The sequence below is a fragment of the Oxyura jamaicensis genome, chromosome 14 (genome assembly GCF_011077185.1).
Source record: "Oxyura jamaicensis isolate SHBP4307 breed ruddy duck chromosome 14, BPBGC_Ojam_1.0, whole genome shotgun sequence".
Classification (NCBI taxonomy): Eukaryota; Metazoa; Chordata; class Aves; order Anseriformes; family Anatidae; genus Oxyura; species Oxyura jamaicensis.
Window position 1 is genome coordinate 11,010,184 of NC_048906.1, and position 25,874 is coordinate 11,036,057.

General features: G+C 52.4%; 2 protein-coding genes across 2 annotated transcripts; both read left to right on the forward strand.

The window, feature by feature from the left end:
• Positions 1 to 1,634: 1,634 nt before the first annotated feature.
• On the forward strand, positions 1,635 to 19,949 carry PGAP6 (post-glycosylphosphatidylinositol attachment to proteins 6). Its single transcript, XM_035339850.1, has 13 exons — positions 1,635 to 1,806; positions 6,215 to 6,392; positions 8,075 to 8,282; positions 8,373 to 8,506; positions 8,908 to 9,173; positions 10,370 to 10,695; positions 11,468 to 11,561; positions 12,135 to 12,258; positions 13,048 to 13,184; positions 15,306 to 15,484; positions 15,992 to 16,138; positions 16,592 to 16,708; positions 17,564 to 19,949. The coding sequence occupies exons 1-13, from the start codon at positions 1,695 to 1,697 to the stop codon at positions 17,858 to 17,860; spliced, it is 2,319 nt and encodes a 772-aa protein (XP_035195741.1). The 5' UTR covers positions 1,635 to 1,694; the 3' UTR covers positions 17,861 to 19,949.
• On the forward strand, positions 4,840 to 24,736 carry MRPL28 (mitochondrial ribosomal protein L28). Its single transcript, XM_035339856.1, has 6 exons — positions 4,840 to 4,845; positions 21,591 to 21,895; positions 21,979 to 22,131; positions 22,363 to 22,497; positions 23,117 to 23,203; positions 24,352 to 24,736. Exons 2-6 carry the CDS (start codon positions 21,605 to 21,607, stop codon positions 24,427 to 24,429), a joined length of 744 nt encoding a protein of 247 aa, XP_035195747.1. The 5' UTR covers positions 4,840 to 4,845; positions 21,591 to 21,604; the 3' UTR covers positions 24,430 to 24,736.
• The last annotated feature ends 1,138 nt before the right edge of the window (positions 24,737 to 25,874 follow it).

Genomic DNA, 25,874 nt, shown 5'->3' on the forward strand with positions numbered 1-25,874 from the left:
GAACTTCTGGTCCTGATAGGGCCCTTAGATTTCAGTGAAGACAGAAGCTCACCTGGGGGTTTCCAAACGCTGAGATTTTTGTTGGCACCACAAAAGAAAAAGGTATCACTACAGCTGGATTTTCTACCTGGGAAAAATGTGGCAAAAATAATCACAAACACCAGAGAACTCTCAAAAAAAAAAAAACCTTAACCACACAAACAAGCAAATTTCAGATGTAGCCCACACATGGGATTTCTAGGAGTTTTAATGGTACACAAGGAAGATAAAGGATTTCTGATAGTTCATTAAACAAAGGATTTTCTTGGAAATTCTTGACATTCTCTTTTGGGAAGAATGAGTGTGAGGTCATATCCTTGCTTTTGAGGCCAACCCCACTTGTGACAACAAAACAGCGCTACCTCCATGCTAAAAAAGCTGTGGTCACTGATCTCAGGCACAGAGAACTCAGCCTCTGAGGTATGATTGCACTGGGGTGGGTCAGCAGGGAAAGGGGAGTATTTCAGCTACGGTACACATGGGAAGTTACTGACAAGAGATGAATAACCTGTTCCCTGTGTACATAGCAGCCGAAGCAAGAATTAACATGAAATGATGCATCCAGCAGTGCCCCCGTGCTACTCCAGGGGCTCAGTCCCAGCAGATGGAGCAACGCAGAGCCCACTGGTGCTGGCCGGCTGGGGAGGGCCAGCCGTGGCAAAGGAGCGGGTCTCTCGCACCAAGCTGCGACGGATGCAGCTTGCCCAGGGTGGCAGAGAAGGAAGCGTGCTGCTTCCCACTGCAAGGCCACCACGCTGCAGCACTGGGAGGAGGAGGAAGGGGAACCAAGGTTCCCCTTGGTTCGGAAGGCTGCACCAACCGCAGGGCTCGCCATGCCTCTCCGGCACCCGCAGACAAGGATGATGGCGAGCTTAAGCCCTTTGTTTTCCCAGCACTGTTGTTCCGGTGGCAGGTGGCTGCACCGCCCCGGCATTGTGTGGGGAGCCTGGCTGGGGAGCAGGCTGTAAGGGGGTGAGCTCCCGCTGCCCTCACAGGGGCACGGGAAGGAAGGCCACAGCGTGTAGATGAACCAGACCCTGGCCTGCACAGGGACCGCTCACTGGGGCTGTCCCAGAGACCTCCTGGTGGGCACGGGGCATGCCCCTGGCAAGCCTCCGTGTCCTGGGGCTCCTCTGGGACTTTGGGAGGGATCCAGGGCACTCTCCCAAAGCCCCGGGGTGCTCCTGGGAGCTCTGAGCCCACCCCAGGTCATTCTCTTGGGGCTCTCTGGGACCTCTCGGGCTACTGAGGTGCCAGGGGGACCTCAGGGCCTTGTGAAGTCTCAGGGCTCCCTGGGGTTATCCCAAGGTCTCGGGGTGCTGACAGGGCTCTGCGACGTCCCCAGGATGAGTGCTGTCCCCAGGTCCCGGCTTTCATCCCGGGGATCCCTCAGGGCCGTGCCAGGCCTTTGGGGGGGGGACCCCACCAGCCCCACGCCCCGTCCCGTGCTCCCCCCATGCCCTGTCTCGGGCCGGGGGGTCCCAAAGCTTCCCCCCAGGCCCCTCCCAGGGACCCGCCGCGCCGGCCCGGCCCCGGTTGTCCCGGGGGCGGAGCGGGGCGGGCTGGCGGCGGCGGAAGCGGGCGGCGGCGGCGGCGATGGCGCTGCGGAGCCCCGGGCGGCGGCGGGCGGCGATGCCGGGATAAGGCGGGCGGCCATGGCGCAGGGAGCCGGCCCGGCGCTGCGGCTGCTCCCGGCGCTGCTGCAGCTCCCGGCGCTCCTGCAGCTCCTGGCGCTCCCCGCCGGTCACGGCAACAGCACCGGCTCCGGTGAGTCCGGGCGGTTGGGGGGAGGCTCGGCCGTGCGCTCGGGTGTCCCCGGGATGAGTCGAGCCGGGCTGGGCTGGGAAGGAGGAGGAGGAGGAGGGGGGAGAGGGGAGAGAGGCCTTCCCTCCCGGGGGACCCTGCGGTTATCGTGCTCCCTTCTGCTCTGCTCTGTCCCCCCGGGACCACCGGCGGTGCCCGGGGCCGTCCCCAGCCCCGCGGATGTCACCGTGTCCGTCGGGTGTCTCCGCGCCTGCCCGGCCGTGGGGAGAAAGCAAAGTTTGTCCGGAGGCACCAAAGCGAGAAATGCTGCGGTGTCCCCGCCACGCTGGTGCTCCCCAAGGTGGCCATGGTCTCTGCGTTGGTCCTTTGGCCAGGAGGAGGCTTGGGCTGTGTGGTGTGGGGACAGGGATGGGGACAGGGGCACAGCTGACAGAGGTGGCACCTGGCCCATGGAAGCCCTAAGGGCTGCCTTCCTTGGACATGGGGTCGAGGTCGAGGGCCCTGAGGAAAATCAGCCAAATGTTGTTTTGCAGTGGGCAGAAGCTTCTGTCCCCAGCGCAGACCCGAGGAAAGCCCCTCAGCTCGGTGCCAGAGGTTGCTTTGAGCTGGTCAGCACCGTGATCTGTGGAGTATTTTGTTGCTCGGCAGCTCTGTAAATTGTCCTCTGTGCTCTAGCAGAGCAGTGCTTCGTTCCGGTTGTACCAGGTGCTGCGGAGCAGCAAGAGATCGATCTCTTTCCTGGGGAGATCAGGGCCTGAACCCAGGCACACTTGCCGCCGTGTGTGGTGGTAGCTGCGGTTTTGTTTCTCAGGTGAGTTTACTTCCACTGTGTCGGGACAGATGGGCAGGAGCAGGCGCCCAAGTGGGCTGGAAGAGGGTTTGGCAGTGTGAGCGGAGCAGTGGGCAGCTCTTTGCGGTGGCATGCCCAGGGCTTCCACCGTGCACGTGGCAGAGGCTCTGCTGGCTGGAGGCCGTGCCCCATTCTCTGGAGATGCAGCCAGGCGTTGCAGTGTTGGGAAGGCGTGGGCATGGGAGGCTGTTCAGATGCTTCGGTGTGTTGTGGAGGTAAGTTGGCGCTGACTGCGGTTATCAGCTGCTGATGGTGGTTATCATGCTGTACTTCCTCATAGTCTGTGAAGCATGTGGGCTGCTCCGGGAAGCCTATGAGGCCAAGGTGAGATGTCCTTTTGCCCCAGGCCCACCCTCCTCTGGCATCCTGCTAGCTGGGTTCCCAGCCCAGAGGAAAGCTACCCTGTATTTGAGGTGTGCTGTTAGGTTTTTCTTGGCGTCATCCTGTCGGCTGGGAGAAATGCCACGTTAGGATTAGATCTGAGAGCCAGTAAGGATGAGGTCTGCCCCAGAGGAGTGAGGTGACCTTCTTCTGGAAGATGTAAAGGTGGGATTTTGACACGGACTAAAGGAATAGGGTTTCTGTTATATTATAAATGGCAAAAAAAAATGCCACATAGTCATTTCTTGTCTTGAGTCAGACTGACCACTGCTGGTGTAGCTTTACACAGGCATTTTTGTAGACCCTTTATGAACCTTTAGAGCTGCTGCTTGGCCTAAGCTCCTCACAGGGTTGAGCCTGCTGCCTTTGGAAGTACTGGCTCTTCTGAAACTCCAGAGACACTTGCATCTGCTTTGAAACTGGGACCTTGTTATATTTGCGGGAAGCTCTGAAACCAACAGTCAACATATTATGTCTAAAAGTAGAATGAGATAAACTTTGGATGAGCAAATCCAAGCTGTTGCAGGTGGCTCTTTATTTTGAAATTCAAAGAACGCATCTCCTCTCTGTGGTTCTGCTATGTTTTGTTTGTTTCCTTAAAAACATTTTTTTTTTTTTTTGCTTAATACATTTGAAACTTCCTTTTAGAAGGAGGCCTTGTCTTGTGGAGACCTGTCTTTCTGTCTCTTCTCTACTAATATTTGGTTTTATCCACGTGTAGCATTTCCTTGTCAACCCAAGGCTGAAGGTGAAGTGGGAATCAATTCATCTAATTTCCTGGATGCAGCTCCTGGGTGCCCAGCATAGCAAAGCCTAACAACAGGAGCTTGGGTGGATTGTCCCCTAGAAAAACCATGTGTGATTGGACTTTGTGTGTTCTGCTGTCACGTTGGCTCAGCCATGGCTCTTGTGCTAACCTGGTAGCTGTCACAGGCTGTGCTGAGGCAGAGCAGGTCTGCAGACCCTCCCTGGGTGCTACAGTTGACCTCGCTCATTGTAATCGACTGGTCCTTAACAAAAAGCACTGCTGATTGCTTGACTTCTTAATTTTACAGCCTGCCATCCCTCTCCTCCCCCAAAACCTCGCACATAATTCTTCAGCTGGCCCTCTGAGGGCGAGGACCTGCTGATGGGTGCTGGCTGCAGCTGTTGGCCATGCAGAGCCTGGCCACCAGCAGGGGTGGAACAGCTTCCATCAAGGTCAGGCACTAGCAGGACAGCGTACCCCTGTTCAGGTTGTCCTACTCCACCTGTTCCTTTGAGCAGGGCCACGGCGATCCCAGCCCTACCTCTCCTTCTGTCTGTGTCTCCCCTTGTCCTGTGCCTGTCCCCAAACGTCACTGAAATGAACACACTGTGTGCATGCAGAGAGCAGCTAGGTGCAGAGAAGCTGCTGATTAAAGACCTCTTTCTTCTGTAGTTTCTTAAATATGGCTGGGTTTACAGGAGATCTCAGCCAGTTCCTGTTTCATCATCTGCAACTGGGCTTGGTGCTGTCCCATCCTGGCTCACCTTTCCCTCTGTGCCTGGAGCCCTGTGCGGGCTCTGCCTGCAGGACCCCGTGGCATGAGGCTGGGGCAGCCGGTGCGGGAAGGTGCCTGCGGTGTTCCGCCACATGCCCTTTCCCTTGCAGAGTAATTTCTCCCATTGGCTTGTGCTTTGACAGCAGTGAAAGCTGTGTGGCTGGTATTTCTTGCTTTCCTGTTTCCTCCTTTCTGTTGGGTTTGCAATCTGCCTCGAGGCTTTAGCTTGGTGATTTGCCAGGAAATTAAACCCATTATTACTATTCCTGTCTCTTTGCAGTGCCGTGTGTTCAGGCTAGCGTGCGACCTGCTTTGGGGCATGAATCGTATTTCCTGCTAGGATTAGTTTCCTCTTGGCACAAAGTATGTCTCAAGGCTCTGCTCCTGCCTGAGGAGTGTTCTTCCTCTTGTTCTGGCACCTTACTTAAACTCGGTTGGGTCCTGTGTGTTTCCACATGACCCTGAGCAGCATTAGATAAAGACAAGTTAAACAATTCTTGCTGCTTTATTTTCTGATCAAAGCGGTGCATGTGATTCTGAAAGCTACAAGTTTCTCCCCATTCCAGAGAATTCTAGCATAGAAAAGGAGCATCTGGGAGGTCTTGGTAGAGATGTGCGGACACATTCTTCTACTCCCCTTGCTGAGTGTGAGGAACCTTATTTTCTGGTGGGCAGAATAGCTTTGGCTCCGCTCTCTCACAGCAGTTTTGCCCTCTTCCCAACCCTCCTGTGATGTTTTTCTTCTGTCCCCGAGTTGTAGTCTGGTTGTTTTCTTGCTGACTGTGACGCCAATACAGTTTTGCAGGTGAAATTATGTGCAGGCTAGGGCTGATCTGTAAGCATAGCTGGGCAGAGGGATGATGGAAGACCTAGGTAGTCCTCTGACTCATTCACTAAAAAACTGTTGTCCTCTTGCATGATCAAGCCTACCCTAGGGCTGTTAACACTATTCGGGCAGCCTTTCTTCCAGGTAGGAAAATCTTTAGGCCTTGTAAGGTACATCTCTGAAAGCAAAGTGCAGTTTGCAGCATGTAGGTTTTTGTCACATTGCATGTTGCAGGAGGACAGCATGTGGCACAGTGCATGTGTCCTGAGCCTGTGAGGACTGATAACATCAGCCCAGGTGCTCAGCAGAAACCGATGAAGACAGCTCTAGCCTATTAGCACCATAACCTGCAGCCAAATTCCCTGTGTGGAGCACAGAGCACCCTGTGCTACCTGCACCCGCCTCATCCTACCCTGTCCACCTGCTGTGCGTGGTTTGCCTAAGGTGCTGGGCTGCTGCCTGCTCTGCCATGCTTTCCTTGCCACCAGCTTTTCCTCCTGACCTTTTCCTCCTCCTCAGTGTCTCAGGTGTTCTGTCATCTTCAGAGCATGTTTTATGGAGCATGGTTAAGGTTCCTCCAGTGCTGTCTGGCTGTAGGGGACAGTTTTGTAGTAGGAATCTGTGCAGTTCTGGCTGCTCGATCTCATCTCATTCCTCAGGAGGAGTGCAGAGGATCACCAAGTATCTAGAGGAATTGGGCTGAGAAATTAAGGACACAAAGGGCTTCTCTCCAGTTACCTTAAAACTCCCGTGTGTGTCTGTGGGTGGCTGTAGCCCTGCAGCCTGCTCCCAGCAGCCACCCCAGCAGCTGCTTTGCTCTCTCCCTTTCAGGCTCCCTGTATGTCTCCGAGTACTTCTCTCAGAGTGCGCAGAAGTTGTCCTTCTACAGCTGGTATGGGAATGCCAAGGTCTTCCACTTCCACGTGCCAGAAGATACTGTGCTGCTTCGCTGGCTTCTGCAGGCGTCCAGGGGGAAAGAACCGGAGTGTACCAGCATGGAGGTCACAGTGTATGTATGTCCCTGTGCCACTGCTTGCACATGTGGGCTTCCTTGTCTTTCCCTTGTCCTTGTTGCTCATGCAGTTGTTTGTCTGTAGGAGGCTGTGAATTTGCCAGTTGCAGCAGACAATTCCTTAGTGTGGCACTAACACTAAATCTCTGTTCTTTAAATCTGTAGGAGCATTTCATGTTACCAGTGGATCAAAGGGCTATCAAATATTATGTCTAAGAAACGCGTCTTATGTCTTAGAAACGCTGGAGAGAGTTTCACAGTGAGGCTGTTGTCACTGTTCATAAGCAAAGGTGTTCCTGGACCTTTCTGTGTCTGTTGATCCTGTATATGGTACTGTGCACAGATGTGGCAGAACTGCAAAGGGCCTGAGAGGATGCAAAACGTTTGAAGGTGGACAAATTCCCCAGTACAAAGGAGCTGGAGAGACTAGAAACACTATATTGAAGGATGCAGCCTGGGTGTGGAGCACAGATAAGAGAGGAATGCCTAATCCTGCTGACATGACAAAACAAGATTTGAAGACATGAAGATGGAACATTTGATGACATCAAAATAAATATTGCTTAAAACAGTTCTTGAGCTGTTGGAGGATTTGAGATCAAATAGGCTGAGACTTTGAGCTGTATTTCATGAGGGTACTAAGCTTCCTAGGCAGGTGGTTCCCTGAGAGGCACTTTGGACTCTCAGAGACCTTACATGGCTAGGACCTACTCCATAGGGGTGGCTGCAGCTTGCTGAAGTTTCAGCCACTCCAAAAGTGACTGAAGTTTGCTGCACCAGCTGGCTTGCACATTACCTGGTTTGTTCTGGGCACAGACAAGTGCTCTGTTGCTCCTGAGCAGCCTGAAACCGGTGATCTTTGTATTTTCTGCATCCCAGAAAGCTTTCCAGTAGTTTAGGGATGTGAGGGACAAGACAACAGCTAAGCGATAACCTAAGAAATGACTGTGAAGATCAGTTTAGCTAAGCTCAAACAGATTAATGACACCTAACCTGCAATGCTTGCTTGCTGGACCTGTTACTGTTCATTGTTCTGTTGTAGTGCTCTAGTAGTCCCAAAAAGGAGCAAATTGAATACCAAAATGGCTGTCCAAATATCCCATGCATTACTTAGCTGCCTGCTTTTCTTATATTTCAAACTTTGAGCTACTTATCTTAAAGCAGAGGTGCTTGTCTTCTAAAGTCAGTCACATAGGCCTTGCCTGGTGTCTTTTTAAACCGTCTGCCCTCCTTAATGGAGGAAATAGGAAAGATGCAGATCTCTTCTATAAAAAGAAAGCTCTTAATTGATGATTTAGCCTAGCTGGCTATAGGGGGAATTTGCTGATGGTTATAAAAGGAGAAAAAAAAAAAAAAAATAGTTTTGTGACTGGGGCTTAACCTAAGTGTGTGCTATGGAAATTTTCTTTCAGGCTTGATGGAACGATGTAAATCCTTGTCTTAATAAGCAGTCAAGTTAAACTAATCTCTAAATAAATCCAAGATGATGTAATACCAGCCAGTCCTCACCAGATGAAAATGATAGCTCTGTGCTCCACTTGAATATGTGGCTTCTTTCCAGCCTGCAGCCTCTCTGACCTCAGGCCAACCTGGGTGTCCATTGATGAGTTTGTATCCCAGTTTATCTTGCAAGTGTATATACCTCCCTTGATTTACTTGCATTCTGGTTTCTCTTGCAGGCACTTTCGCTATGGAGCCCCTCCTGTAATTAATCCGCTGGGCACTCATTTTCCTGCAAATGCGACTGTCCATCCTTCCTATAACATAAGCATCACTCTGAGCAGTGCTGTGCAAAACACCACTTTTGTGAATGTTACAAGCCCTGCTGCAGGAGACTGGTTCATTGCTGCACATCTCCCTGAGGCTGCTGGCAGAATTGAAGTGAAGGTAAGAGCTCTGGTGAGCATCTCGGACAGCCAGCATACTCTGTCCGGTGTGTCTTGCCACAGCTGACCAGTCTGCTCTCCCCTCCTGCAGGGTTTCTCCACTCCCTGCACCTATATGTTTCAGGCAGATATGTTTGTGCTTAGACTCACTGATATGCCTGTTCTGGAGCCTGGTGTTGCCATGCCACAAACTATCATCTCACCTGCTAAGCCTCTGCATGTCAAGTGAGTGAGAGCAGCGGCTGGAAACACTTGGGGCTGTAGGTATGGGGTCAGATTTCCCACTGGGGCTCTTTAGGGTAAGCTGCGGTTGTTTCCATGCTGGGCTGGACTGTGCTCTGGAGCTTGGGCGTCTCTGAGTCTGTTTAACAAGCTCCCTGCATCAGGGTGGTAGGTTTGTATGGGCAGCACACAAGAGGGCCCTCCTCTGACTCTTTGCAGGTCTCTAAGAGGTCTAAGGCAGAAATTTGGTAGTTCTTAGAGACCCTTCCCCTGGGAAAGATTTTCACAACACAAATCAGGGCAATCTAGTTCTTGCCACAATGCCCATGGGACTCTGTGGTGGGTTGTGGCTGGTCTGTGTTCAAAGTACAAGCTGTGTGAGTTGCTCGTTGCTCCTCCTGCAGGGTCTTTGTTCCCAAGTACACCACCAGGATGTGGTTTGAGCTGCGAAGCTGCATGACAAGTGAGCAGAAAGCATGCACTGTGCGGGTAGTGCTGGGCTCAATCACGCTGCCGCAGTCCTTCCAGAGGATCATCACCTGCACAGGGAATGTAAACTGCAGCCTGGGCCTGGATTCACTCCCCTGGGAGAAGTGGTTGCAGATCATGGTGGAGAGTCTTGGCACTGCCAATGCCAGCGTGTCCATGGAGATACTGACTTCTTTCACAGGTGGGCTTCCATTTTCTCTACCCCTATGGGAGGGATCAGCAAGAACTTTGTGTCTGCTATGTCTCTCTCAGGCCTTTGGTTGGCTGGCTGTGATGTCCTATGTTTACCAAGCATGCTGGTTGCCTGGGCATAACCTTGAGGGCTAGTTGTTGCTTTGGTATCAAAAGTGTAGGCTCTAGTATTCATCCAAGAAGAATACTCCCTGGACCTTCCTATACTGGAAATGCCTGTGCCAGGATCTCTGAAGCAATGGTATTTTCCAAAGGCTGTGACTAGCTTAAACTCTGGTGAGGAGAGTAGTTTTGGGTAGATGCGCTAGACTGTATTGATATATTGACTATTGGCCATAAGCAGGCTACAGACAGGAAATCATCTCACAGAAGTTTCCCTGGAGCAAGATCTTGGGTTGTAATGAGATGTCTCAATTCTGCGTGCCTCAGGAGGTCACGGGGTCCTTGTGACTGTGACAGGCACTTGTAATGTGACAGTCACTCCTGTCTGACTGTTTTGCAAGCTCACCAACTAGGCATATTTTTGAAAGTATTCTGCTAGGGCTTCTGCTATCATTTCCTCAAAGCAGAGCCTCATCTGTTACGCTTGAGGGCCTGGCGCTGGCATCTGAAGTGTGAGAGGAGACACACAGCAACACCAGAGGCATTAGAGTCTCTGGGAGCTACAGACAGGCTCCAGCAAGTCTTCAAATGTCACATTTGGCTCCAGTTACTGTGACTTCATGGTTTGTGCCTTTAGCTGTTATTTGGTTAATTTATCTCTTTTGCCTAGCCTTGTATGCCCAGGTCTGGAAAACTCCTACCGCCTTTTATGCAGCCAGTGGTTATGGGACAGTTAAGTGCTGTGCTCAGTTATTGGTTAGTGAATATTCCATGAATGCTGGGTACGTTGTTATGATGCTGTGTGTAATCCCTTCTTCTGTTCCTCTGCTTGCCAGCTGCTTCTCTGCAGCTCCAGGGTGTTGCCACCCACTGTACCATTTGTCTGGCTTTTGTCAGAGCCCCACGTTGTGGATGCTGATGAATTTCCCCTGTAAAGATGATAACAAATACTGAAGTGTCTGAAGCAGCTGAAATACCCCCACAGTTTATGCTGTCGCTTGAAGGTCTGAAATTCCTGGGGCCTTGCCTGGTTGAGGTGCTGATCCTGGTTCTTCTGACTCCTCTCCTTTTTTTCCTTTGCAGACTGTAGGCCGGGAAGTGCCAGTTCATTTCTTAACTTCAGCCTAAACCAGAGCCAAGCTGGTTCTGGGCCAGGTAGCACAGGAACAGCAGGGAGCCCCACTCAGTCTACAGGAACGGCTTTACGCAATGCATCTGACCAGAGGAGCTTCTGCCTCCAGAATCAGCCTGTTGTTCGGGAGGACCTGGATGTGGTGTCCGTGCGGTACAGGCTCCTGAATGGTCCCACTGTGCCCGTGTACTCCATCTCCCCAACCCTCCTTCTCCTCAACTTGAACACTGGCATGGACAGCGGGGGTTCCTTTGTGGTGAATCTCCTGCTTAACAAGGTGCAGTAGGTTTATCTGTGTGATGGTCTTCTCTTTGCCGTGCTTGTCTCTGCCCCTGTTCCTGGGCTGATTTGTCAACAAATTCCAGGGGTTGCAGTACTATTTTCCTTTTTTGTTGTTGTTGTTGTCACAAAGCACTCTGAACCTGTTCTAGCCACTTCCATGATGTCCTGCTTGTCAGTTCCAATTGAAATGCCACAGCTTGCTGGCATGTGGTGGCAGCACTGAAAAGGAGAGGAAATGGACAGTAACTGCATCTCCATCTCTTCTGTGGGAACCTAGAGCCTTGCCACCAAGAGAGGAGGCTCTTCAGGGAAACCCAGGGATGTTCCTGTCTGAGTCACCGATTCCCATACTCCTTTGGTGGCACCAAGGAATCATTTCACCTGAAAGTGTGACTGTGATGTTTGTCACAAGGGCTAGTTCGTGCCTTCCCAGGGGATGATGTCCTGCTGCCTCTGTTTGCTGCCACGATGTGCTCATGCTGAAGCAATGCCCTAGTGTAAATGTCCTGGCTGGGCGGCATTTCCACCCGTGCAGTCTCCCTGAGAGACTCTCTTCCTGTGCCTTTCAGCAGAGGCATAATGCAGTGATGGTGCAGAGCGAGGTGAATGCAGGTTTGCCCAGAAAGAGTTGGTGAATTGGTGGATGACCTTGATCTGCAGCAGTTAATATCACCTGCTGCTCCCATAGGACATGAGCGGTGTGGGAGATAAAACTGAGCAGGGGGAAGGCACTGAGGTGCTCTCACATGGAATATTTTTTTTCACAGACGTCTCTGAGCCAGGCCAATGCCACTGTGGTAGCATGTCTGAGTGCTGCTTCGCCGGTGCTGTCCCTCAATACCACGCGGATGTGCAGTACAGGTATGAGAGCCACTGACACCTGCCACCAGCTCAGCTACGCTGCCTCAGGACTTTGCTTTTTAGACCTCATGACCTCAAATTGACTTGGGTCCTTTGCAGATTGTCTTGGGGAAGCTGATTTTGGTGCAAGCCCTCCTGAGGCCTTCATCACTCAGTTCCAGCACATGCCCTGGGGTGCTGGGGTGCAGGTGCTAGTCTGGAACCAGGAGTTAGCCTCCATCAAAGGAAGGCCTGGTTAGCACCTAGCTCTCTTCCAGCCCTGTTGGCAGGTTTGGGGAATGGTCAAGGCTTTTCTGGTGTGCAGAGAAGCCAAATTCTGCACTGGAGGACTAAATAAGCAATCAGGCTGTCCCAGCTGCCTTGTATATCTAGACAGGTGCTGAGAGTTGAGCTGACAGAAACAACAAGGGCCTCTGAGAGTGAGGATGTTCTCCATCCCCCGGTATCCCTCGAGGATGGGACTAAGGAGCTATACAGTAGCATATGATTCCTGTGCAGCTGATCTCAGCTTGGAATTGCTGCAGGCCCTTCTCCCCAAGTCCTGGTGTATCACAACACCTTCTTGTCTTTAAGCTTTTTTCCAGGGCTACCCTCTGAGTGTGAGCACGTCCTCTGCAGAAGCGATGGTGATTGTCCTGTATCCCCAGACAGATGACTGGTTCCTTTCCTTGCAGCTCATCTGCCCAAAGGGCCAGGGGTGAGTCTGCTGTGTTGTGTGGCTTTGAGGCTGGTTTGGAGCACTCTACCTTGCTGCCTTTGACTAACACAAGCAAAAGCAAATGCCTGTCGTCACTGTCTTGCCTTCTGTCGTGGGCTCATCTCATGTGGTAGCAGTGAAGCCATGGCTACAGAGGTGGAAGAGGTGGGTGGCAGTGCTGACTTGCTCTCTTGTGGGCCCTCAAGCAGCTTGTCTGGTGCTGAGCTGGCATGTCTCACACTGACTGCATTTGGATGGAAGAGCCTGCCTGGGTGAGCTTCCCCAGATGTATTTTGAGGTGATAAATTGGAAAGAGCTGTGCTATAAGTGAAAATGTTGCTGTTACTTCCTCAAGGAGGCTTTGAAATGTGTTCAGTTCTACTCACAATCCAGCGGTTTGGCTTCCTGGTGATTCATCTCTGTAAGGGGCTGAGCATAGTCTAAGAAGTGGTGCTGGCAAGTGCTGGGCCTGACTACTAGTCATGGGTCTCTGAGCCTCTATGGGAGTCTGGGGAAGAGCTGAGGCCTGTCTGCATGTCAGTTTGGCAGTCTGAGTGGAGAGGGAGTCGGCTGTGCTCTTATCTCTTGGGAGCAATGAAGCAGATCCACTGTTGGCTGTGGTGTGAGGGATCCCTGTGCCAAAATAGCAGAGAATTTGTGTATGTGAGAGTGGCTGGGGACAGGGCACTGTGAGGCCAGGCTCTTTCAGACCCCCTGGAGCAGAGTGCTCCCGTGGCACATGGCTGCCCAGAAGGACCAGGGTGCCAAGACAGCCTGCTTTCATTGCAGTGAATGTAACACCGCAGAAGCCAAAGTGACCATCATAGCATACCTCACCCCCTGCTTCAATGACTGTGGGCCATATGGACAGTGCAGTCTACTGAGAAGACATGGCTACCTCTATGCGGGCTGCAGCTGTAAAGCTGGTGAGTGCATTTTTCTAGGAGGCCTTGCCATCCTCCCCAAGGGGAGGCCACATTTTTCCATGCTGTTGTTTAGACAGGAGGGAAGAGGGTCTGCCATAGCTGATATGAATGTCCTGGAGTCACAGCGCTTGCCTAAAGTGCAGTCTATGCCCATGGTGCCCTCTTTGGGCAGCATCCTGTTTCCCCTGAGGAGTTCTGGGAAGCACAGAGCACCCCAGGGGAAATGGTGAATCAGGCTGAGGACAGCTTTCTGCTAAAAGGTCACTTCCAGCTTTAAGTCCCCCAGGGCTTTGGGAGGTGCTTCTGAGCATCCCCGGTGAGACCTGGATACCAGCAGGGCTGCCCAAAAGCACCTGCATCAGAGCATGTGCCTTTCAGGGCAGCTTATTATGTAGCGCCCTATACAGGACGTGATGAGGCTGGGCTGGCAGTCCCTGTCTGTGCTTTGCCGTGGTGCTCTGTCTCATGCTGTCTCCAGAGCAAGCATGCAAGAAAACCCTTAGACTTGGAGGTGCCACCGGAGGAGGAACATTAGTGTCAGATGCTAACATAATAATGAGATAAGACTGGGCAGGAGTCACTAGTGTAGGGAAGATGATAGCTGTGCTTGGATGGATACTTGCATCTGTTTTTAGCAGAAGGACAAGACAAAATATGGTTCACTACTGCTTTGGACCTGATCCAGCATGTCCTTGCTGTCTGCTGCAGTTCTGCTACTAGGCTAGGACTGCAATGGAGAGCAGCATCCTAATTTTCTCAAGGGGTGCCAGGTCCTGGGAAGCACACAGCACCCCAGGGGAAATGAATCAGGCTGAGGACAGCTTTCTGCTGAATCACTTGGAGCAAAATGCCCCAGCTGCATATTCATGACCCAGAAATAAACTGAAGAGAGCAGCCTCCTGTGGGCTCTGCAGTGAGAGCAGGGAGAAGGGGACAGAGCTGCTGGGCTTGTTTCTAGTGGCATAATGGGATGGATACAACTTTTAACTCTGCTCTGACCGAAGAATGCCTGCATGTACCCAGGTTGCCCTGTGACTGACGTCCTTTCCCCAAAAGGAGGACATAGGCATCCTAACTTTGAATAAAAATAATAAATAAATAAATAAAGCTTAGTTTATAGAAGACTGTCAGCTCAGTCCTTGGCCAGCAGGCTAAGAATTGACCCCAGTATCAAGCCCAGAGCTTTGTGTTTTTCTCTGGGAAGTTCTCTAGGCCATAGACACAGCTTACAGCCAGGAAACTTACAGCTAAATGTAAGAAAACAAATTTTCTCCCATCAGAGTTGTTCACCTTTGCACAATATCAATGTTTCTGTCTTTGGGAATTTTCAAAACTCAGTTGGACAAGGCCCAGAGCGACCTGATCTGGCTTTGTAGTCTGCCCTGCTGTGAGCAGGAGGCAGGATAGGATGGCATCCTTAATGTTGTGGAACACTTTCCACCCTGGTTCCTGGGATCTGTAGGGTTCTTCCCCTGCAGTATCTTGTACCCAGCTTACAGCAGTGAGCATCCTAAGCATTTGAGCCTGAAATGCTTGATTTATCACCAGAAAGTAGCATGTGTGTAGAGTTACTATAGAGAAGAAAAGTACCACTCTGGACAGACCCGTACCGTATGCAGAACGGCCCCTGCCACACGGGAACAACCTGGGGAATGTCCTTGGAACAGCTCCTGGGCTCTGCTGGGGTGTTCCCAAGACTTAGTAGCATGGGCCAACCGCTTTACAAAGCAGAGCATGTGATGAGTAGCGAGCATCCCGAGAACAGGAGTGTGTGTGGCTGATAGAGCATATTAGCAAGAAGGGCTATGGCAGCAGAGCTCATTAGCCAGCAACTGCAAACAGCAAAGCGATTAAAGCCAGCTGCTCAGTATAAACACTGCTGGGGTCCTGGGTGAAATGGAGGTCAATGGGTAAGCTGACAGATGCTGGGCTTCTGATGGGCTCCCCATGGGGGCATGTGGGTTTGTCCTTCCTCCTCCTAACACGCTGCCTTCTAGAGCAATGGAGAGGAGGCCTGGGGATAGTCCTGGGGAGCTACTGGTGCTTCTGAGGGGTCCCAGGCTCCAGCTGGGTGCTGCAGGCAGGGCGCATGAGATCCACACAGGCCTCTCTGCTCCGCAGGTTGGAGTGGGTGGAGCTGCACGGATGACACCAAGGCCCAGTCTGTTGGTGCGCAGAACCTGGCCACCCTCCTGCTCACGCTGAGTAACCTCATGTTCCTGCCAGCAATAGCAGTTGCTGTCTATCGCTACTACCTGGTGGAGGCCTCTGTCTACACCTACACCATGTTCTTCTCCACGGTAAGGATTGCCTTTTGTCAGGTCCCCTGCCAGCTCCCTGTTAGCATCAGGAAGGGGATCCTGCCTGCTGCATTGGACTGAAGTCATTGGTGGAGCTGTCCATGCTCAAGCTCCACAAGGAGCTTCTAGGATTATCAAGCAAGCACCTCCATGGACATGTCCTGCCCCTTCAGAGTTTGGCAGAAGTGTTATTTTCATTGAATTCTTCCAGCCACGCTGCAGGTGCTCATATTTGGGGGTGGGAGCCCTGGGAGCTGAGATGGGGTTGGAGCATTCTGCTGAAGGTCACTGTCCCAAGAGATCTCAGCTGCTGCTGGGAGGGTGCAGACTGATGCAGCTCTCCAGCTTTTTTCTGTAGCACTCTTCTGGTTTGGTGACACTTCCTGGAGACACTGTCAGGAGGGATCTTGGCTGCCACAGGCTGAGCTTTCTCCCGCTTCTCCTTTCCAGAAAGCTGAGTGGTGCTGCTGAGTTCATATTAGCCTTTGCTTTTGTTTCTGGTTCTAGTTCTACCACGCATGTGACCAGCCAGGCGTTGCTGTGATGTGCATTATGGACTACGACACACTCCAGTACTGTGACTTCTTGGGCTCTGTGGTGTCCATCTGGGTGACAATCCTGTGCATGTCTCGGGTAAAGAAGATTCTGAAATACGTGAGTGTCAGACCTTTATTGCTCCTGCGCTGCAGGGCCAGGTTGAGCCAGCCGAGACACAGGTGGCCGTGCTGTGCCCTCTTGTGGCAGCACTTCAATAAGGCAGTGCGTACAGCCGCTCCTCTGCAGCCTGCACGATAGCCTTGCTCTTTGGATAGCCCATCTTGGTAGCAAAGGCTGTATGTCATCCACCCTAATTTTTAAACCAGAGGGTGGTTTTATCCTAGGATCTTGGATCACGAACCTGCATGCTTGTAGGGACTGTGCCTGAAAGGACTGAGGGGAAGTGTTTGTGGGTCCTCTGGTTTCTCCTTCTAAAGGTGCTGCTCCTGAGTTATGCATGTGTGCAGGGCTGGGCAGCCAGGAGATGAAGTTCTCCTTGCTTTAGGCCTTTGGCATAGCCATCTGTGTTCTAGCAGCAGATGAGCTGCTGATGTGGTGTCTCCTTCCCAGGTCCTTTTCGTCCTGGGGACCCTGTTAATTGCCATGTCCCTGCAGCTGGACCGCAGAGGGGTGTGGAACATGATGGGTCCCTGCCTCTTTGCCCTTGTCATCATGATTGCAGCATGGGTAAGTAAGGACAGCCAGACAGAACCTGCTGCACTTTGCTCCTTTCCAGAGAATGATGGTGACAGAGCAGGCCCCACTTACCAGAACACCAACACATGGGAGCTGATCTCCTTGAAGCACCCTGGTGGACAGAGCACAGGGCAAGGCCCCTTCTGTCCCTCCAGTAGCTGAGAAATCCCCTGCTTATGGGTCTCAGCACAGTCTGGCTGCTGCAGCTCCAATTCACAGAATGGGTGGGGCTGGAAGGGACCTCTGAAGGTCATCTAGTCCGACCCCCCCACAGAACAGGATCATCTAGAGCACCTTGCACAGGATAGCACCCAGGCAGGTTATGAATATCTCCAGAGAAGGTGACTGCACATCATCTCTGGGCAACCTGTCCCAGTGCTCTGTCACCCTGACAGTAAAGAGGTGCTCCCTCATATTGAGCCGGAACCTCCTGTGCTTCACTTTGTGCCCATTGCCTCTCCTCCTGTCACTGGGCACAACTGAAAAGAGACTGGCTCCATCCTCTCGACACCGTCCCTAAGATATTTGTATACATTGATGAGGTCTCCCCTCATTTCAGTGCACACCAGCAGCTGGAGAGTCTGGCCAGAATTGCATGTGCCCTGGAACTGTGGCATCAGCATTTCCCTCTGCATGCAGGGCTTTGATGCCATAGCTGGGTATGTTGGGTCCTGCACACAAGAGATGGGCCCAAGATAAGGGGAGGCTGAAGTTTTACAGAGGCAGCAGGCATGCCCTTTTGCTGTGAGGACTGTTTAACAGATGTTCCTGGGTCAGGCAGTGCTGTGTGTTTACCCTGCATAAGCTTCTAGTTGGCTTAACTCTTCCATGCTCTCGCACCTCTAGGTTTACCACGGAGTAAAGCGCAGACACTGCTACCCCTCCTCCTGGAAGCGTTGGGTCTTCTACCTCCTACCAGGGATCACCTTGGCTTTCATCGCCATCTCAGTATATGCATTCATGGAAACCAATGAGAACTACTACTATACCCACAGCATCTGGCACGTGCTAGTGGCTGGCAGTGTTGCTTTCCTGCTTCCACCTCGGGACAAGCATAAGAAGCCCTGGGCTTGGTCACAGAAACTCACTTGTCGCTATCAGATCTGCCAGAATGACCGTGAGGAGCTCTATGCTGTCACCTGAACTGCTTGTCACCAGGTCACAAAGGTGAAGGGTTGGTAAGGTTGCTCTTTGCCAGGCCAGCCCGGGCTGCCCCTCTGTAGCATGTTGGCAATCTTGTTATGTGCTCATTCACTAGCTGGGACAGCACAGTAGCTGGACTGGGTTTAAACATGAAGACAGTGGGCTTGTCTTTTGAAGGCAAGTTTGAGATCCCCTACACTTTTCTGCTGGGATGGGGCAGGCTCTTTTGGTTCTAAAATGAGAAATAGTCTCCCTTCCACCTTCTCCGTGGCCTTGGGGGAAAATTGTCAACTTTTGTTCCCCTCCTACCCAATCCATGAGGATTGGGCTCAGCCCATGCTGCACAGACACCACAGGCTGCTGTGCTTTTCCCTGGACTCACTCTCTTAGCAGAGGGCTGTGGGATAGGGATTTCCTATGCCATCTTGCAATCAAAATTTGCTTTGTCAAGAGAAGAATAGATGTCTTCTGCACCTGACCTGGAGGCAAATGCGTTTGAGTGCCCTTGGTGCTGAATAGGGGGAGGGAGGTAGCTGATTTCAGCACGCACTGGGGCCTTGGTTGCTGTCTCCCATATGGGTCTGGAGCCTTCTCTTTGTGAAACAGGTAGTGCTGCTCTTACGTAGGCTGGTTTCTGGAGACGATGAATGAGACCTGAATTTGGGCCCTGGATTCAGGATCAGACTTGTCAGGAATGTAGAAAAAAATGTGTGCAAGAGGCATCAGTAGCATCTGCCTGATAACTGTGAAACTCACAGGGTTTAGTCTAAATTTTTCTTTGTCCCTCTTGGTTCATCCAGAAGGAACTAGGCTGCTGTAATGTTCCCCTTCCTCTCTTTGTGTTCAGGTATTCGCTGTCTGACTTCCTTTTGTGGGTTCAGCAGCTCTGCCCAGCCAACATAGGTGGCAGAATCTCTCAGGACTCCATCAGGGTTGGTGATGTGCTGTGGCATTTCACTTACAAGTTAAGTTAGGAACACTGCCCCCACTTCCTGCACCTTTGGGCAGCAACAGTTCACTCTGTGTCTGTGTTTGGTTGGGATCAGCCTGGGCAGAGCTGGAATCCAGGGCCCTAGGGCAGCTCCAGCCTCAAGGTATGCCCCAGTCTTGCAATAGTCTGAGCACGGTATGGCAAGTTTGTTAACATGTGCTTCAAACCTAATCTGCACTCAGCACCTTTCCTGTGCTTTGCGTACAGCATCACATTGGAGCTGTGCAAGCCCTGTGCTCAACCTGTTGTGGCTCTGAGGCTGGATGTGCTGTGGAGCCACAGCTGGTCTGAGGCTGTTGGGAGTGTCCCAGTCCAGCCAAAAGCATCTCCCTGGGCTCCCAAGGTGGTTGCAGTCCCTTTGGGGGCATCTGTCTTGCTTTAGCCTTACTGGAGGGTACTTGGACATCGGAAAGCAAGGACAGAAACACAGAATTAGCAACCAGGAAAGTAGTCTTTGCCCTGTCCTTATTATGTAGATAAGGGCTCAAATAGATGGTTCCCTGCCTGGTTATTCCAATTGTGGCAGATGGCCAAGGAAGAACAGCTTTGGCCAGTACAGAGCTCTCCTTCCTATGCTAGAGACACTAATGTTCCACATCCAGCCATGTGCTTTTGGTACAGCCTTTGGTTCAATTCTATGTGCAAGCTGGCTAATTTCCACAAAATTGTGATCCCAGTAACTGTTGCACATCCTCCTCCTCTGGGATCAAAATGATGGCAAACACTACGTATGTGGCATTAAGGTGACAGCTGACACAAGCGTTTTGGTGCTCCTTTCTAGTGTGCACGCTGCTCAGAGCTGGTCTGCAGAGTCAGACCTCTTCCTTTTGGAAGGAAAGAGCTATTAATGAAGGATGATGCTTCCTAGTTTATAGGAATCAGGTTTATTTCTTTGCCTTGAAAAATGTCCAGCGTTCTCCTCAGATCTGTACTTTAACCTCTTCTCATAGCTAACGTAGCCTCTGCCTAATTAATCTGCCTGTTAATCCAACCTCTACCTTTGCACTGGAGGAGGGATAACCCCGGGCGGCATGATGTACTAGAGGCCACCCAGCTGGAAAGCAGCTTGGCAGAAAAGGTACTAAGAGTCCTGGTAGACACCAAGTAGAACAAGAGTCAGCAGTGTGCCCTTGCTGCAAGGAAGACTAACGGTATCCTTGGCTGTATCAGGGAAAGTACTGCCAGCAGGTCAAGGGAGGTGATCCTTCCCCTCTGCCTAGCTTTGGTGAGGCCACGCCTGGAGTGCTGTGTCCAGTTCTGGGCCCACCAGTACAAGGGAGACCTGGACGTACTGGGAAAAGTCAAATGTAGGGCCACAGGGCTGATGAAGGGACTGGAGCACCTCTCCTGTGAGGAGAGGCTGTGAGAGCTGGGACTGCTCAGCCTGGAGAAGAAGAGGCTCAGGGAGATCTCACCGATGTCTACAACCCCCTGAAGGCAGGGAGCACAGAGGATGGAGCCAGGCCCTGCTCAGCGGTGCCCAGAGGCAGTGGGCACAAACTGGAGCACAGGAGGCTCCCTCTGAGCACCAGGAGGCACTTCTGTGCTGTGCGGGTATCAGAGCCCTGGCACAGGTTGCCCACAGAGGCTGTGGAGTGTCCTCCTTGGAGATCTCCCAAAGCCACCTGGACAAGGACCTGCTCGGGGTGGCCCTGTGAGGTAGGGGGGGAAGCAGATGGGCCCAGGGGCATCTCCGGCCTCAGCCATGCTGTGAAAGTGAAGTTTTTCCTCAGTGCTAGCCTGCAGGGGCTTGAGGCCACATCTCACCCATCTCCTTCACCTTCTGCCACTCATACAGAAAAAAGGCGAGCAGGCAGCAGTGGCCCACACCCAGCCACAGGCTCATTCTCCTGTGTGTTCCTGCCCATCACCTGGGGCCGTTGGATGGCCCAGACCCATCCCTGCTCCCCCTCAGGGCACATAGATGAGCTCTCCATGTTGAGGAGGTCTCAGCCCCTCACCCTGTCCCTGTATTTTGTTTCACAGCTTTCGGCCAGGGGCCAGGAACTCTCACCCTCGGTTTTATCCCTTGGGGGTGGAGGGCTTAGTGCGCTCCGCGCTTCCTCCCCATTTTACTGCTTTTAGGCACTTTTTGCCCTCTCAGTGTGTCGTGGGCTGAGCACAGGGGTGGGCAGCAGCTGGACCTTCACAGCTGTGGCCTCCACGCCTTGCTGCCATGCTAGCCAGGGTGCTGCCTCAGCTCGTTAAAGCAATAATTCCTCATCAGGCCTTTTCCTTTATGGCTTTCAATGCTGTGAAGCTTCAGGTCAAGAAACGCCTGAAACTCCGTTGTTGTTGTCCGATCGCTGAAGTTTGCCCTTGCTCCCCTGTGTCGCTTTGGGTCATGACGCAGAAATGTGCTGTGTGCCTGGGGGAAGGGCTTTTTGTGAGTTATTAATTATTAATTTTCTTGTTATAATTATTAATTTTTGTTAATTATTTCGGGTAAAATCCGAGGAACTCCCCTTGCGTCTGAATGAAACGGTTATTTGTTTTCCTTTGCTGTTAATACCCGTGATTATTTTGTACGGCCGATTTTAAAGCTTCCGATTTTATAACTTAATAAACGGAGAGGTGTTTAATAAACGGATAAAAAGCGGGTTTCTGCGGTTTGTGCGGGGGGGGGGGGGGGAGAAAGGGGGGGAGCGAAGGCGTCCGCCGCCGCCGCTTGTCTCTTGCCGGCCGCCGTCTGGAGCCCGGCCCCGGCAGCGCAGGGGCGGCACCTCCCGCTTCCGCCAGGGGCCGGGGCGGCCATGCCGCTGCACCGCTTCCCGCCGCGGCTGTGGCCGGCCCTGCGGCTGCGGCAGGGGCTGTGCTCGCGGCTGCCCGCGCACTGCCTGCGGGCGCTGCAGGAGGACGAGCCGCCCGCCGCCCCCGTGCACTGGCGGCCGCAGGGGGCTCGCTACCGCCGCAACCCGCGCACCGGCGAGCGGGAGCGCGTGCAGGACGTGCCGGTGGTCCCCTTCCTGCCGCCCGCCGCGCACCGGGGGCTGTGGGGCGGCGAGGGTTGGGTCCGCGGCTTCCGCTACGCGCGCAACGACAAGGTGAGGCCGGCCTCCCCCTGCCCCGTTCCCGGTGCCCGCCTGGGCCGCGTCCCCCGGCGCTGACCGGCCCCGCCCGCGGGCAGCTCTCCACCCGGCTGCCGAAGGTGTGGAAGCCGCAGCTGTTCGAGCGGCGCCTCTACAGCGAGATCCTGGATGCCACGCTCACCGTCACCGTCACCATGCGCACGCTGGACCTCATCGACCAGGCCTACGGCTTCGACTTCTACATCCTCAAGGCAAGGCCCCGGCCCCGCGCCTCCGGCACCCTCCCGGCCGCAGCCGCGGGCGTTAAAATCGGAGCCGCCAGCAGGTTGGCTTCAGGGGACAGCTGGGGAACGTCTTCCCCTTTTAGTTTGTCCCGTGCAGCGTCTGGGTGAATTGCCAGGGTTGTCCATATGCTGGTAGGCTCCCGTCTTCTCGGCTTCACCCGTCGGTGTGTGTTCATGTTGTCAGTTCTCTCTCGCCAGACCCCAAAAGCAGATCTGTGCTCGAAGCTGGGGATGGATTTGAAGCGAACGATGTTGCTGCGGCTTGCACGGAGAGATCCCAAACTGCACCCCAATGATCCTGCCAGAAGAGAGGCAATTTATAACAAGTACCAGGTGGGTACCCGACCTGCTGCTTCTGCTCTGGTATCCACTGCGGTGTTCACTGGTTGCCTTGACTGATAACATCTTGTTCACCCCCTGGCAGCACGAGCTACAGTTTGTTCTGTGTTCAGGGTATGGGTGTAGAAGATCTAAACACCATTTGCTAGTTTTTTTTTTAATCTCTCTGTGGCTGCTGCTTTCTCTGTTCATCAGTGAGGCAGATAAAAATCGGTGTTTCTGTTGTGAATTTACAACAAGCACTGCTGGAGCTGGCACTGCCAACACCAGGGCAAATTCTTATTGACACCGCAGCGAGGAGCCCTTATTGCCTGAGTGCGGTTATTTAATTTTGTGCAGCTGATGGTGGTTGCCATCTATGGACTGTGATCAGACACAGAAACACTGAGAGGAGAGGCAGAGCAGCGCACACAGTGCTGTACGCTTTGAAAAAGGGAAAAGAAAGGTAAAGCGAGTTTTGCCAGAAATGAGATGAGCAAGGGAACAGTGCTTGAGGCTTGTCTGCAGTGTTGTTCCTGCTGGAGGAAAGGTGTTTGTGTGAGTGGGGTGCACAGGGGATTTGCATGTTCCTCACTTGGAGAGACTACACCACCTTTTCCTCCTTTTGTCACAGGAATTTGTGATTCCAGAAGAGGAGGCTGAATGGGTTGGCTTGAGTTTAGAAGAAGCAATAGAAAAACAGAGGCTCCTAGAAAAAAAGGTGAGTTTCTGAGGCAGTGCTGTGCTGCGAGCACAGAGGTGTCTTAGCTGCATCATGCTGTGCATCCAGTTGATCTCAGTATCCTGAGCACTCATCGTCGATGAAAGTAGTGCTCCAAAACTCCTGAGAAGCCACTTGAGCCCAGTTAAATTTGGGTGCCCAAAACATGGTGCTGGGTGAAAGTGCTTTGTAATGTCAGATACCCCATCAGGGGAGAGTTTTTTAGTAGGAGATGGCTCCTAACTCCTTCCTGATGCACAAACATCTTTGCTGCCTTCTGTTACACCACTGGATGCAGGTTCAGGGCTCGCTCAGTTTTGTGGCAGCTTGCTTGTTAGAAGCAATACGGAGAGGAGGGGGTGTCACAGAGCTGCTGAGCCAAAAGGGCTCCCTGGGTGGGGCAGGGCACAGTGTCTCTTGGCGATGTTTCCCCCAGACCTGTTTGCTCCTGTTGTGGCTGCAGAAGAAATGGAAAGGTCATGAGCGCTGACTGCATGAGGTGGTGCCAGGCCCTGAACCACGTAGGGCTCCAGCTCCTTCAAGGGGTATGGTCTGCCAGAGGGTTTCAGTGTAGCGCTGATTTAGGGCAACGAGAGAAAGGAGGGAAGCATTTCTAGAAAGAACAGGGCTCCTGGGAGCTCCTGTTGATTCCCATTTGCAGGCAAAACTGGGGAAAGCTGATGAATGTCACATGCAGGTGCCTATAATCTGAGGCAACGTTACAGAACTGAGCAGCAGATGTATCTAGAGCAGTGGCATAGCAGCATGCTTTGTTCATCCACTGGAATAAAAAAATAATATTAAAAAAAAAAAAACTGGCCCATCTTCTGGTTTTAACTGCTAGCAGTCCTGTGACACTGGGCAAACTGCTTGCAGGGGAAAAAGGCCCTTGTCTTAAAATGTATGGAGACGTTCATGAGTCTCACCAACATCAGAGACCACAGATGAGGTACCATGGGTGCTCTCTCTTCCTGCACCTCTAAGTAGTGCTTCCCAAGCTTCGTTCTGTTGCCGTTGACAGGCTGCAGAGTGGTTGAATGATGCGTGGTTTGCTGGCATGGACAGGGTTCTTGCAGTGTAGGGCATCTTCTGTTGCTTAGCATTAGACTTGGTTGAGTCTAAGTAGTTTAACCTCTGTTTTGTTTCAGGACCCTGTCCCGCTCTTCAAGGTGTATGCTGAAGAACTTGTCAACCAACTGAAAGAAAAGGCACTTCAGAAGCAATGAAGAAACCTTCAGCGCAAACTCCCAGCTGCAGATCGAGCTGTGGGGTTCAGTGAGCCTTCTGCCTGAACCACGCTTGGGTAGAAGAGGCCCCACAGTGAGCACACCCAGGAGCGTGTTGCAGTTATCAACACCTAATAACAGCAGCCTAGACTCAATGAGGAATTGTGCCTGTTGGCTGAGGAAATTATTTCTGTCCTGTGGCCTCTGAAAGCATTCTTGTAAGACAGACCTGATGTGGTTCTGCCTGTGCAAGTACTTGACTGCTGTGTGATCCTGATATACAATTAAATATGCATTTTAGGGAATATCAGTAGACTTTACTCTGATCCTCACTGGTCGTTAGTGCATTGCAGAGACCACAAGACGTAGTGGTGGTGTACCTTAGATCAGTCCACAGCTCTCTTGTGCGGAGGAGAGGTGATAATGCCCCAAAAGCGTGACCCCCAAACCACAATGAGAGAAGCAAGCAGTGCTTGTCTGGCTTATTTTCCACCAAAATGTAAAACTACAGGGGAGCAGAAATGCCCCATGTTTGTTCTGCTTTGAAGACTGGGAGAGTGCTGCAGAGGGCATCGTTGGGTAGGCATAAGGCCTTCGTAGGAAGTGAGGGAGATGGTTCAGGTGAATGTGACTGAAATGGCAGTGTTTTGTGAAGACTTCTTTGCTGCTTTTGGAGACTGGGAATGGGCTGGAGCCCTCACAAGGGGTATCTGAGCCAGCAGGTGGGTATGGCACAGCTGTGCAGCTGGTCAGGGGCTGCCAGGCTGGGGCTGTGCTGTCTCTAACTGGGAGCAGGGGACAAGTTGGGTGGTAAAAATGGGTGTTTCCAGCCTGCTTGCAGCCTGACTCGCCAGAGCTGGAAACTTGCACTGAAGGTCACATTTGCCTAATTAATGACTTCTTAGCTAGGCCACCACAATGACATTTACTTATCTTCTCGCTCTTCTGCAACTGAGCTGAGTGGGAAGCTGTTGCCCAGCTCCTCAGGGATGCTGACACTCTGCCCTCATTAGAGATAATTAGCTGGGACGAGTTCTTCATTGACAGCTCTGCTCATCATTAGGGCTAGCACAGCTCATGCATTTTAATGCAGCTCTGAGCAAAGCTCCAGACAGTGGCTCTGTCCCAGCTCCCCCTCCATAGCCATGCTGGAACGTGACAGTTCTGCTGCCTGCAGTGGTGGTTGGTTCATGCCTGGATCCTGGTGCCCTACTGAAGCCGTCAGTGCCTCAGCTCCTTGTTGGTTGGAATGGCTGGAGAGACGATGATCAGCTCCTTGTTTTGGGGGGCTAGATTTTAGTTATGTAAAATTATCTTCCAGTTCTGTGGTGCCCATACCCCTCAGGGCAGAGCTTTGGCCATATATCCTCCCCAGCTGCAGTGCTGGCATTGCCTGTCCTTGAGATAACTTTGCTCCTCAGTGCTTATCGTGTGCCCATTATGCA

What these genes read in the sequence shown, in the direction of transcription:
- MRPL28 (XM_035339856.1), top strand. Translation starts at nt 21,605, where the DNA reads ATGCCGCTGCACCGCTTCCCGCCGCGGCTGTGGCCGGCCCTGCGGCTG. An exon ending in CAATTTATAACAAGTACCAG is followed by an intron (nt 22,498 to 23,116) that starts GTGGGTACCCGA and finishes CTTTTGTCACAG; the next exon opens with GAATTTGTGATTCCAGAAGA. An exon ending in AGAGGCTCCTAGAAAAAAAG is followed by an intron (nt 23,204 to 24,351) that starts GTGAGTTTCTGA and finishes GTTTTGTTTCAG; the next exon opens with GACCCTGTCCCGCTCTTCAA.
- PGAP6 (XM_035339850.1), top strand. Translation starts at nt 1,695, where the DNA reads ATGGCGCAGGGAGCCGGCCCGGCGCTGCGGCTGCTCCCGGCGCTGCTG. An exon ending in ATCTGCCCAAAGGGCCAGGG is followed by an intron (nt 12,259 to 13,047) that starts GTGAGTCTGCTG and finishes CTTTCATTGCAG; the next exon opens with TGAATGTAACACCGCAGAAG. An exon ending in TCATCATGATTGCAGCATGG is followed by an intron (nt 16,709 to 17,563) that starts GTAAGTAAGGAC and finishes TCGCACCTCTAG; the next exon opens with GTTTACCACGGAGTAAAGCG.